The sequence below is a fragment of the Nannobrachium achirus genome (assembly GCF_963921795.1).
Source record: "Nannobrachium achirus genome assembly, chromosome: 13".
Taxonomy (NCBI): domain Eukaryota; kingdom Metazoa; phylum Chordata; class Actinopteri; order Myctophiformes; family Myctophidae; genus Nannobrachium; species Nannobrachium achirus.
In genome coordinates this window covers 23,067,977-23,082,094 of record NC_137833.1, presented here as the reverse complement: position 1 = coordinate 23,082,094, position 14,118 = coordinate 23,067,977, and the positions used below count along the sequence as shown (strand labels likewise).

Sequence of the window (14,118 nt, the reverse complement as noted above, 5' to 3'; positions counted from 1 at the left end):
TTTAGGCCACAGTCTCTTGAGCAGACACACACACACACACACACACACACACACACACACACACACACACACACACACACACACACACACACACAAGTGAATGTACAGTACACAGAAACATACAGTACAGTAAGTACAGTACTCACAAAACCCAGCATATCCAGTACTGAATGCAGGCATTATAAGAGTCCATAGTGATTGGTGAGAACAGTAATGTCCGGTGTCATTGCATTGTTTGTAGGATTACATAATGTCACTATACTGTAGGTTGTCACCGCTGATCACCCTCAGGCCTTCAGACCCCTCTGGGTTGGCACAGTTGTATTTTCCTCTGCTTAACACCATGGTTTAATGCAGGGGTCTTCAACGGGTGGTCCGGGACTCCTAGGGGGTCCTCAGAGTTACTGCAGGGGGGGCCGCCAAATCTTTGTGCTATACAGTAGGACAGGGGTCTTCAACGGGGGGTCCAGGACCCCTAGGGCGTCCTCAGAGTTACTACAGGGGGGCCACCAAATATTTGTGTGATACAGTAGGATAATTATTTTAAGTGAACAACTTGAATCCTCGCATGCCTATTCTGAGGAGAACTTTAGCCAAAAATAGCAGATCGCGTGAGGGGTTGAGAGCTTGTAGATCGGCTATTTTCAGCAAATAGGTTTGTTGTAGAGGTAAAAAAGAGCAGACCAAGTACAGAGTGAAACATCAAGAATAAACGATTTACAGTAAGTGGTTAAATACACATTAACACAAATCCAACTTAGACAGATGACGGCGCTGTCAAACAAGTCAATGATTAGTCTTATCTATGAAATCGATGAAAATCTGCATCACACATTTATACAATATGTAGAGGGGGTCCCTGCTTCATCTCCCTCTCAGCTAAGGGGTCCCTGGCCTGAAAATTTTGAAGACCCCTGGTTTAATGCTCTCATCTGGATGGTTCTGCAGCTCTCAGCCCAAGTAAAGACATGTTCTTATTTTAAAATCATACACCCGTGTTCTTCAAACTTTCAAATGTCAAGGTCTCCCCTTAATAGGGCTGTCACAATTATTACATAATCGTCTAATCGCAATTATTTGACATAATTGCGATTCTTTTTCATAATCGTCATAATCGTTTCCATGATGAAAAATGTTCATATATTTTTGTTAAAGTAAAAGATAGTGGAAATAGCAGATCTACAAGCTTGTAGATCGGCTATTTCCACTATCTATGTTCTTTTTGGAGCGGTGAAAGCGCTCCCAATAGACAGGTATGTCCGTGGGTATGTGGGTGGCTGGGTGGCTGGGTGGCTGGCTGGCTGGGTGGGTGGCTGGCTGGCCATGTCCGTAGCCTGGCAATACCTTGAGTGGCCACACACAACACACTAGTTAAAGGAGGGGCGCTGTTTTGTGCAGGCCAGGCACACTCACCACTCACTCACAGGCACAGTTTACTCACTCACTCACTCACTCACATAGGGTAGGTACAGCTGCTCAAATTCACCGCTCCACTTCGAACCGAGGTTTGATTTTTAAGTATAAAGTTGACAAATATGTCAGTAATTTCTTTGTATATTTAGGTTATGTGTCATATCTACCATGTGCAACTTCAAAGCCTACAAGCAAAACAGAATTGTAATTGTCAACAACAAAAACACAATTAAATCGTTAATCGCAATTATTTGAGTGAAAATGTATCGTCATGTAAAATGTCATAATCGTGACAGCCCTACTCCTTAACTTTAACAGTGTACAAATTGAACGAAATGAACCTTTTGGTGTTCATTTGGTTCCATTTGTACCCCCCTAAGGCTAGGGCTCCACCAAAATGACGGCGTCGTGCCGGCGTCGGACGGCGTCAAAAAATGAACCGGGGCGAATTTGAGCGTCCGACGCGGACGTTGACGTCGGCAGTGGAGCACCCTTCATTGATTAAAACGGGAGCGTTCCCTGCGTTGACGTTGACGCGACGCTCGACGCGCTCGGTGGAGCCGGGGGGTAAAGGAGCCCACAGAGTCCCTTGAATCCACTATGAGAACCAGTGTCATACACCTATATCATCTATAAAATATACTAAAAGCACACAACACCTTGCATCGTGAGGCGTTGTGTGCTTGTAATCGGCTGTTTTCACTAGTTGTGTGCGACGGTCTTGTATGATGAAGCAGGGCTTTGGTTTACCAAAAGACGTACACATTTGAAACTTGGAGATACGAGGTTTCTGCCCGACAGTGACGATATTTTACATGTTGTTTTTTTTTTTTTTTTTCTACATATCTTAATATATTGTTTAAAGATTTATCCCCATCAATGGCAAGGCTCTAAAGCGGTCCTTCCAAAAGACAGACTGTCGACCAGTAACAGCAGAGTAACAGCAGATTTGCTGTGCTTTTGGTTTGTCTGCTACAGGTATTTGTTTGCATGTTTTCAGCTTACAGGTGGCAGTTTTTGACTATCCAACCAACTAACGCTACTTTATTCCCAAACAAGGTTTACTGACTTGATTGCCATAAAACTTGCTTCCTCTAGGATGTACACTGCTGATTTTGGTGATCCTATGACCCTTCCTCCTTAATGTCAAACTTTCCACTTGCAAGGTTTCAAAATCAAAAACATTAAACTTGCTGACTTGCAGACTGCAGGACGAACTCTATTGATTTTGGTGACCCCTTTCTCCAGCATCTCCTTAAAGGGATATTTCACTTTCTTTTTTGGAAAATCGTTATTTTCTTTGAAAAGTGCAGCCAGTGTACAAGCATTTTTTACCCCCTTTTTCCATGATGTCCTTTTACAGGTGTTCCCAGTCTTGTTAGGAACATGACTAGTGATTCAGTTTGATAGTAGGTAGTTCAGAGTCTCTTAATAGTTCTCACTTTCTCCACCTTCTTCAGATGTAGTATGTCCTGTTACCTATATGGGGATATTTTACTTTCAAACATGTTTCGGGTCATTTTATCGTCTACTCAGGCTTTCGCCCCAGACAGTTTTTAAGTTGCTTTTATAGTCATTTTATCAGACGCGCCCCCTTCCTATACAAAACCATTGTAACTTCAAACTCCATTTTAACCAAATATATATAAAAACTAATGGCCCCCTCACTTATTAGGAGGATGAATATATCATGTTTAAAATGGAGTTTGTACTAGTTACAATGTGTTTAAATAGCTGGGGTGTGTCTGATAAAAAGGAATATAAAATATCTAAATACTGCATCTTAATAGCTGTCTGGGGAGCTCACAAAATCCTAAGTAGATGTTAAAATGACCCTAAACATGTGATAGATTTGTTTTGGGGCTTTTAAGCCTTTATTGATAGGAGAGATGGGGAGTGACACGCTGCAAAGGTCGTCGGGAACGGGACTTGAACCTGCGACACGCTGCCGGGCATCAGAGCCTATGTGGTATGCGCCTGGACTTCTAGGCCACAATATAACCCCTTCATTCTGCCACTAATAAATAATCATTTCAAAGGTTTTCATTTTCAGCCCCATGTTCAGCTCTGAAGCTGTGTTCACTCCAGACATGAAGCAAAATGTTCTCTTTGCCACAATTGCATTGGCCCGAAACTCCAGTATTGGTCGTGTTCTAGTTATTACCTCAGGATAGGAAATCTATTTTTAATTCTCCTATTCCAGACAAAATGTTTAACTGGGAATTAATGTGTTCAACAGCGGTACAAAAATAGATGCAGGTCTCATGGCTGCTGCTGATGCTGTAACACAGTGATATAATTATATTTATAACTTTGTCCTGTGTCTGAATGTTCAATAAACGTAACCTTGGCCACTGTTAAACAAATACATGATGAAGAGGCCCCACATCTGGCCGAGCTGTGTATGGTAGGAGTATGGCTGGAATGCACAGTGTTTACTGCTTTGTGACTGCTTTGTGTGAGTGTGTGTGCGACTGTGCGTGCATGCTTGCGTGCATGTACATAAGCGTGGATGTGCGTTGCGTGAGAGAGAGACTACTGGATGGCTGGATGATTAAATAGGTGAGTGTTTATAGGCAATGGAATGGGAATGTATGTACAGTGTGTGTCTGTATAGACTGCGTTGGTGTAAAGTAACTAAGTACATTTACTCACGTACTGTACTTATGTACAATATTGAGATACTTTTACTTTACCTGGAGGATTTCCAATTTTCAGTGCCTTTACTACATTCCACTACATCTCACAGGCAAATAGTATGTGTTTACTCTGCTACATTTACAAGTTTATCTACTAGTTACATATCAACAAGGCTGGCAGTTTATAAGTTGACAACATTCTTTGACAGCGCTGAAAAATCCAAAGGAGGAAGTTGTGTCAGAGGGTATGATGGGAAAGGAAGTCCTTATAGATTTGTATTATTATTACAAAACCTACATTAACCACTTCAGCTACATTTCAGCTACATTTCGGCCTTTTGAAAATAGCCGATCTATAAGCTTGCAACGCATTGTGAGCTTGTTCTGCCCTTTTCAAAAGATTTTTATACAAAAAAAAGAAAAGAAAAAGAAAATTGACTTTTTGCAAAATGTTTCTTTTGTCTTACAGGTGACTGGGAGTGTTACCCTCATGACCCCACTGTATGGCACGTAAGTCCCTGGGTGGGTCTACTGTATATACGTCTATTCCACACAGTTACACACAGTTGTCTATTCCACACAGTTATAGTACTTGTGAACCCATTATCAAAGTACCTGTTGTCAGAGTACTTAGTGCAGTACTGATTATCTTAGTACATGAAGGCAAGACTGACGTCACTACTATGACATCAGGGATTTCTCCATATATGGGCATAAAAGGGACACAGGCAGTTAAATACAGTTATTTCCTTATATGGGTATGGGCAAGAAATGGACCCACTAGCAACATTACTCCCATGGGCCCTCAACAATGCACACGGCATGTTTGAAATCAATCGGTCAGACGATTCACCCCACACTCAACACTGGCGACCTCGGACCTGCGTATTTCTGGACACCAAAGTCCACTCGCCCCAGTCAAATCTGGCGACCTCGGAATGGTCAGACCCACAAATCCGGTGGCCTCTTGAACGGTCTGATCCGGTCGGACCCACCAGGTATTTATGACCAAACTATCGGGATGAAGCAGACTTTGCAATGTTTGGCTCTGCTGTTTTAACTTCCTTTTTACTGCTGGGGGGCTAGTGTTCCACGCCAAGTGGGAGATTACGAGTCTGAGAAAACCGCTTTTATAAATAAAATAACATTGCATGATTTATCAACATCAGGTGCAAGGTAAAAACGGTGCAATTTTGACTTTCAGTCGAATATTTCATAAAAACTGTCTGGGGTGTTCATAAAAGGCACAGGAGATGAAAGTGCAGTATCCCTTTAAGCAAACCCTGTAAGGTGTTGCAGATATGCAAAACTTGTAAGCAGACTTTCCCAGCTCAGTGGAGACACGTGTAATCTCAAGCATCAAACAGTCCTGAGAGCACATTTGATTGGCACTAGTTTTCCACTGCAAAAGAGAATTTAAATAAGAGGGTAAACCCCAATTAAAACTAGAAATAAAAAACAATGGACCAAACCTTGGAGTTTGGACGATAATTGGGTCATTTTTATCGTCGTCTTTATGCACAACAAGGTACAATATTAGCAGTTTTCCAGACTCAGTTATGATTGCAGATAAAATGGACAAATCAAAAATAACAAATGTATTCTGTAATTAAGGGAATGGAGACCAAATTGTCCTCCCCAGCTGATTTCTTTGGATCTATTGTGGATAAATCATGAAATACCTCACTGGTGTTGAAAGGACTAAAAGAAAGAGTTTTCTGAGGCAGACAGAGAGCTGTCTCTAAAAGAGTCCTTTGCTAGCAGTAGCAGCAGCATTGCCTAAGTGCAAAGTGTCAGCAGCAGCATTGCTTATGTGCAATTTGTCAAATAGGTGGCCTGTAGCAGAACATAGTTATTAAAAGCTGTGCATGTATCTTTTTCATCAGTTAAAACATAATTTCTGTGACTAAGATGAGCACTGGAATTTAGCTTTCTGCTGGTGAAATTTATGAGTGAGTACAGTCGCCACCAAGTAAATCTACATAATAGTTAACTTTAGCTTTTCTCACTAGCACAGTACATTTGCTGGGTAGCTGCCTGAAGGCCAGCTAGTGAGAGGGGTCACCTGAGCGTCTGGCTTGGGCCCATGCTTTATTTCTTGACTGGAATAATGAAGATAATTAAGCCGAAAACCATTTATTTATAGATTGATTGATTGATTGATGATCCCTATTTTGGGGCTGTCATATTTGAACATTTGGCAAGCAGTTCATCAAGCTCAGTCCCACCATGACACAATGTAGATCGGCCATAATACTAGTTGTCACAGAGATTTGGTGTAGAGAGAAAGGAGGGCACCAAGAATAGACCCAGGAGGATCCATGCAATTCTGGGAAATTGCAAGTGTGGTTGCCATGATGCGAGTCACACTTGCAAATGAATTCTGTCTTACCATTTGACTTTTCTCCATTCAAGTCAATGGGGAAAATGTATTCACAAATAAATTAATGGCCATAGATGGAGATCTCTGTGTCAGTCCTTGTCCCTTTTTTTTTTGCATATGTGGAGATCTGTGATGTCATCATTATTTAGGCCTAACCTATAGAATAGGGCTAAATCAGAAATTAGCCTACAAAACAAATATGTTGCTACATACTGTACATGTACTGTAAGCCCCTCCCAAACAGCAAAATGTGTTCCCGGCCTGAATGGGTTAAGCCCATATCTTCAATACTAGTAAGACACATCAGGGTGACATGCAACCTCGCACTAATATTGATAATATAGGAATCTCCATATATGGGCATAAAACGTATGTTAATTGGTTTTTTGAATTAGTATTTGCATTTCCCCGTTCAAGTCAATGGAGAAAATGTATTCACTAATACATTTATATAAATTAAACTATAGAACAGATGTCTTAACTAAATGCAACCAGACGATTCCCGATGAAGCCGGTCGATTTGACAAGTGTGTGCCACCAAAACTGTGGGCAAAATAAAGTTTATCCGGAAATAAATAAATACATTTAGGTCGGTCCACATTAGCTGGAGGTATACATGAGATCAGACACTAAGTTACAAAAGGCCCCATAGAAGGGTCAGGTCTTGTTCAACAGTCGCATGTATACTGTCTGCGTGTATTGTGCGATCTGTACCGCTGGATCAGTGTTGTATTGACTGCTGCGTGTGTGTTCCTTCCGGCTGCAGCATCCTGTGACGTGGCAGCCATCCAAAGAGGGGGACCATCTGATTGGACACATCACGCTCAGCAAGAGGAGCGCCAACATGCCCAAAGAGGCCGGGGCACTGCTGGGCTTAAAGGTACCTGGGACACCGTTTCACAAACAGTGGGTCGGGACCCATTTGTGGGTCACGGACCAATTTGTTATGGGTCGCGGGTGAATGAATGCCTCGTTATTAGATTATTTTATTTGTTCATGATGTATTGTTCTCATGTTTATGGTTTTGTTAATTTATAACAAGGGTGTAATGTAAACACCGGAAGGACTGTTGATGTCAGTTAACTTTGATATCTAATGTGTCATATAATCCCATATGGGATGGGCCATGACACGGAAATAAAAAATTCATTTAATTTCATTTCATATTTTTTGTTTCCTACATTTTGTTCTTAATTATTTCATTTTCTTGCATACAATATACTTTTCAAAAGTATTTTGTAAGTAATTTCATGAGTAAATATAAATAAAATGAAATAGATTCCATAAATAAAAAAACTTTGTTTAAGAAGTAGTGAAAATAGCAGACCTACAGTACAAGCTCATAATTTGGTGCAAAGCTTGGGTCCCTGGCAAACGTCAAATTTCTCTTTTGGGTCTTGAGCTAAAAAGTTTGGGAACCACTGACCTAGGGGACACACGCACACATTATCTGTGTTGTTATAGTGAGTATAGACAGAGTGATACCAGACACTGCTCATACAGACACTGGCTGGTTATAATACAACTGCTACACAGCAACTAACGATTAATTCCGTGGTGATTATTTGATCGATTGCTATTCTGATTAATCGACTAATCAGGAAGTGCAGTCGTTACTTTATACTCCGTTGCACAATTAGGATGTGTAATTATTATGTGTGCATGAATCACTGCAGGTCGCAGAGTATCACACACACTCTCGGCATCTCTCTGTCTGTCTCTCAGGTGGTTGGTGGCAGGGTAACAGAGTCAGGCAGATTGGGGGCCTTCATCACCAAAGTCAAGAAAGGAAGCCTGGCTGATGTGGTGGGGCATCTACGGGCAGGTAAGTTACACACACACACACACACACACACACACACACACACACACACACACACACACACACACACACACACACACACACACACACACACACACACACACACACACACACATGTTTGGTTAATGTATGTTTTGTAATAATAATCTAAATCTACAAACTAATTTGTAACTGTAGTTTGGAGTAAAACGTACATGTATTTACTTCAGAGATGTAGTGGAGTAGAAGTGTCAAGAAATGGAAATACTCAAGTAAAGCAAAGGTACCTTGTAGTCTAGTAAATCTAGGGAAAAAATACACTCAGGTTGGACAAAATTGTATTATTTCGTTTTTCAACTGATTCTGACAGGAAATTAGGTCTACTAGCCAGGATAAAAAATCTACCATGATCTGCTCACTGCAAATACCCACAGTGACCAAATCAAGTTGGGCTCCCATCGACTTTCTATACAGGAGGAAAATACCCAGAGAAAAAAGTGCTTTAAGTAGGATGTGAGGGGTCTAACTAGGGGTTTGTCATGATGCTGAATCCATTGCAAGCATTTGTTTTGCACAAAAAACATTCCTTGGGCTAACAATGGCCCCAGAAAATGATGGTTTAGTGATGAAAAGTGATGAGTCATCACTTTTCCACAGTTTTGTGGGCATTTTATGGGGCCAATGAATGTTTTTGTGCAAAACAAATGCTTGCAATGGATTCAGCATCATGACAAACCCCTAGTTAGACCCCTCACATCCTACTTAAAGCACATTTTCTTTCTGGGTATTTTCCTCCTGTATAGAAAGTCGATGGGAGCCCAACTTGATTTGGCCACTGTGGGTATTTGCAGTGAGCAGATCATGGTAGATTTTTTATCCTGGCTAGTAGACCTAATTTCCTGTCAGAATCAGTTGAAAAACTAAATAATACAATTTTGTCCAACCTCAGCCTTATTTTTACTGGACTATTGACACTGTACTCAAGTCCAGTAAATGTACTTGACACCACTGCGCACATGCGCACACACGCATTCAATCCTAAACACATGCTCACACAGACCAATGGCTCATCGGTGAAAATGTTCTTACAGGGGATGAAGTTTTACAATGGAACGGAAAACTGTTGCCAGGGGCAACCATGAAGGAAGTTTACAACATCATTCTGGAGTCCCAGTCAGAGCCTCAAGTTGAACTGGTGGTGTCTAGACCTATTGGGTAAGTCAAGACTAGATTAACATGCTGCACTGTCACATCCTGTGGCCGGGAAAACAACAATATGGTGTTTGTATTTAAATCAAAATATTCAAATCAGAGCTCCCGTATATAGACTATTGTATAACAATGTGCAGTTTGTGTTCATCCTTAGTGAAAGCGATACAGTGTGAGTGTAATGTACAGTAAACCCTACTGTGTCTTGGGCTTGCACTTGATCGCTGCCAGCCTTGTATACAGAGATCATGCCACAATAGTAGCATAAAGAAGATTCATCATTAATGCCTGTTTTTTTTTTTTTTTTTTTACTGAACCAAGCAAAGCCTCGTCCATGTGTACATTTACATTTCCTGGAATCAGAGGCTTGACGTGGAATACAAGTGTCAACATCTAGTTTTTAAACCTGCAGCAAAGTCCAACTGATGTCCGAACTTCTTTTGGACAGGCTAGGTAATAAGAACAAAATGGGAAGAACTTCGGCAATGCCTGCCAGAACAAAGTTTGGACCTTCTTGCGCCTCCAAGATGTTCTAGCCAAACAAAGTTCAGACATTGTGTGGGATTATTATACCAAAAACATGGTGTCCCGATAGCTCAGTTGGCAGAGCACTTGTCTCTGGATCGCAAGGTCCTGGGTTCGATCCTGGGCTGTTTCAACCCAGCATATGAGTATCATGGCTTGCGCTCCACCTCCTGGGGGTCTAGTGCATTGAAGTAAACTTTGTTCTAGGCTGACAATAAACCATTCTTACTTACTTGACTCAAAAGATTGTTGTATTGTTCAATTAGATAAGGCCAATTCATTTAGGCCAATTCCTTAATAACAGTGGGTTGGGTTGTGCAATGATGATGAGAAATTAAAAAGAGGAAAGGAGAGGTTCACTTCAGAAAGGTGTGTGGACCATAGATACCTCTGTCCTGCTGTACCGACTGTCCCTTTTACACAGACGTAGATTCAGCTATGTGACTATACCTCCAGTGTCGACTCAAAAGTGGCACAACAATAAACCCCCCCCCCCCCCCCCCCTTCTGTTTCCGTACTTTTTATACAGAACACCGAGGCGGAATGATGGGGCAACATTCTCGCCTTGAACAGGCTGTGTAAAAGGGGCCATTGAAACGTATCATTTTATGTAGGCTGGCAGCGACTTTCCAGGGCAAGCTCTCGACACAGAACATTTTGTGAAGTGTTATATCACATTTTCCCATGTCCTCCTCGAAATAGAATGATAGGATTAACATTAAGTATTAGCAAAGTTGCCCTTTAAAGCCTTATTTTGAGAAAGGATTTCATATTAAAAAAAGATGCATTATTTTCCTCAAACATCTGTTTATTCTATATGATCATTATAACCTAATGTGCTCCTTCATGAGGGGGAAAAAAAGTTGAACGTATTAATTTCTCTCCAAACACTTGCGAAGGGTGTATAGAAAATATCAGTAAGTAAATAAACAGCCCATTGCTTTAGGAATCCCTAATCCTCCCATACTTCACACTCCATTTTCATTCACAACAAAAATGGCACTTGTGTCTTTCTGACTTGTGCAAATGCGAATCAATTTGTTCGCTCTCAGAGATAAAATAACAAGGTTTTACACAGGATTTTATTGTGTCCTTTCTCATTGCTGTGAATGACTCCTGTATCCAAAGAGAGACCAAGTGTTATTCCTACAGTATTTGATGTCTTAAATCTAAAGGTTTATTCAGTGATTCTTTTCCAAACACACTAGAACTGAAGTTGGGAGGATGGGCTACTGTACATTGCAAATAATATTTTGTTTTAATTGGCCTCTTCACAAACATAGCAGTCCTACTTCCATTTCGTCTTAGTAGATAATATATTTTTATTTACCATACCATTACCAGCTTTGTTTGGAAGCCAACTTTCGCTTGCCTCGGATTCTGTCTGTGTTCACTTGTTTGTTTCAATATAGCATTAGAGTTGTTGTCGTTTGCATATACGGTCCAGAGGAATTAACATAACTACAGTTAACATTGTGTTACCTTGCCATTCACTTTTTATTGTGCAGTCATTGACAAAATAATAAATATGTACATAATGTCAATAACAACACCTGTACCGGCGTGTTGTGCTTCATTGAAACACTAAATGATTACAGATAGAATCTGTGGTGGCAGAAAGTTGGCCTCTTCTTAACCACTTAAACCCTGCATGCTTTATTGACTGGTGTCTGCCAGGGGTCTATACTTGGTCCCTTCCTTTTTTTCCCTCTACACCAAATCTCTTTAGTATGCCTATTATGACAGGGCCAAAATAGGGATGCTTGGGTTTGTGCAGTTCAAATATGTGGCAATGGTGAGAAGACAAAAAATAACTAAAAAACAATCTCTACTAAGAGGAAACAGACGCAAATTGGCCATGTTTGTGAAAAAAGGTCTATTCATTTATTTTCTGTTTTTGGAATGGGCTCAAACACATTCATTTGATCATGATGGTTTACCATTGACACCTTAGACAGGGAGGCATGCAGGAATGGCTAACAGCTGCTTAACGTATGAAACAACGGATTCCAGTGTTTTCCAGTGATTTGTGAGTTCTTTACAGTGCTGGTGGCGAGACAGCAACTTATTGAACTAGATCTGACCACTACTGGGCGATCAGAACTATTTTGAGCAAGCGACACTGTCTTGCAACGACTTATGAATCAGGCTAAGAATAGTAGGGTTTTGGCAAGTGTGTTTTTTGTAATGGAAATGTGTAAAACCTTGCTGGACCACCATAGGGACCACTACCTCTGGAAAACACTGCATCTCTCATCTCCCCACACCGCAAAATCCTTAAGTGTTAAATTTAACACTGAGAATGTACAAATGTAACCAAATGGACCCGCAAGGATCCATTTACAATTGTATACTCTCAGAGTCACAAATGTATAAATGAACACTGATTTTGCTGTGTACTTTCTCATGACCTTAACCATATTTTGACCTGAAAGTCAAAATAACCTTCAATTGCAATAACCTCTAGTCTCTAACTGGTTTCTAGCTAATACATCTGTAATGCATGCATGCCTGTGCAATTAGATTTCACTGTTAATTTAACTCTGAGAGTTAAATTATGTTATTTGTGTTAATTAACACTTAACATTTTCCAGTCTCAGAGTGAAATTAATGCTCTGGATTTTATTGTGTAGACTAGAGTATGCTCGCTCAGATTTGGTCCAGTCAGATGTCAAGAGTTATTGACATGTTGTCTCTTCTGTTTGTCTTTCCAGTGATATCCCAAGAATACCAGACACATCCCACCCCCCTCTAGAATCTAGTACGTATCTCCTCTGAATTGTCTGTTTTTTATTACTGCAGTTAATGTTGACTGTTTTTTTTTTGTGGGCGTCTCTCTCTGTTTTGTCTCTATACTTTTGTCTGTCTGTCTCTGGCTGTCTGTCTGTTCAGCCGTTCTTATCTGTTAGTCTATTTATCTGTGTTTGTCTGTCTCTTTTTTTCTTTTTGTGTTATTGTCTCCGTTTGTCTCTCTGTCACTCTTTCTTTTTGTCTCTCTACATCATCCTCCCATACATTCTTCCTCTCTCTAAAACTGTATGTTCACTTCTTCTCTCACTTCTTTGTGATTATTGTATTGTCTTGTTTCGTATGAGTTGTGTTCTCGTTCTGCTTTTGTTAACACACAGCGCATTTTAACACTCATCTTTTCTTTTCTCTAATGACCATCTAAAATATGAACTCTTGTTGTAAAAAAAACAAAGTTGTCCTTTAATCTACCATCAAAGATCATGTAACTTCATTGAACACCTCACATCTAACAAGCCACACATATTTTACTGACTCGACTTGAATTACACATCTACAGTATATGCTAGTCCTTTGAACTTCTGTGTGTGTGTGTGTGTGTGTGTGTGTGTGTGTGTGTGTGTGTGTGTGTGTGTGTGTGCGCGTGTGCGTGCGCGTGCGTGTGTGTATGTGTGTGTGCGTGTGTACTGTGGCTCTGGCAGCAGGTTCCAGTTCTTTCGAGTCCCAGAAGATGGAAAGACCATCCATATCCGTCCTGTCTCCGTCCAGTCCTGGAATGCTGCGAGATGCACCACAACTCATGCCTGGACAACTCTCTGTGAGTGTATGTGTATGTACAGCGCCGTGGTGGGAAAAGTACTCACATTTCTTTCTTACGTAAAGGTATCAATACTGTAATGTAGAAAGACTCTGTTACAAGTAAAAGTCCGGCAGTCAAAATTTACTTGACTAAAAGTACAAAAGTATTGGTATCAAATTCAAAGTACCAAAAGTAAAAGTACTGAAATGTTTGAAAATAGCAAATCTACAAGCTCACAACGCGTTGCGAGCTTGTAGATCGGCTTAGGGCTAAAGTGGTTAATGTATGTTTTATAAGATTATAATTTATATCCACTAAGTAACTAGTAACTAAAGTGGTCAAATAAATGTAGTGGAGTAAAAAAAAATACAATATTTGGATCCGAGATGTAGTGGAGTAGGAGTAAAAGTACTGGACATACTGTACTCAAGTAAAGCACAAATACCTAAAAATTGTACTTAAGTACAGTACTTATGTAAATGTACTTAGTTACTTTACACCACTGATGTACAGTACAGTGGCGGCTCTGCGATCATCTGTCTGTTTTCATATGCAGCACGTACAACTGTGTGTGTGTGTGTGTGTGTGTGTGTGTGTGTGT

General features: G+C 40.5%; 1 protein-coding gene across 1 annotated transcript in view; it reads left to right on the top strand.

The window, feature by feature from the left end:
• Nucleotides 1-14,118, top strand: part of rims1a (regulating synaptic membrane exocytosis 1a) — a gene marked incomplete at both ends in the record, with an annotated part of 137,708 nt that overhangs the window by 82,273 nt on the left and 41,317 nt on the right. The window contains 7 exons of the mRNA XM_080740637.1: nt 4,522-4,562; nt 7,202-7,315; nt 8,161-8,260; nt 9,328-9,451; nt 10,870-10,887; nt 12,685-12,731; nt 13,420-13,535. Coding sequence (XP_080596763.1) covers nt 4,522-4,562; nt 7,202-7,315; nt 8,161-8,260; nt 9,328-9,451; nt 10,870-10,887; nt 12,685-12,731; nt 13,420-13,535 — 560 coding nt within the window. The remainder of the gene's footprint in view (nt 1-4,521; nt 4,563-7,201; nt 7,316-8,160; nt 8,261-9,327; nt 9,452-10,869; nt 10,888-12,684; nt 12,732-13,419; nt 13,536-14,118) is intronic.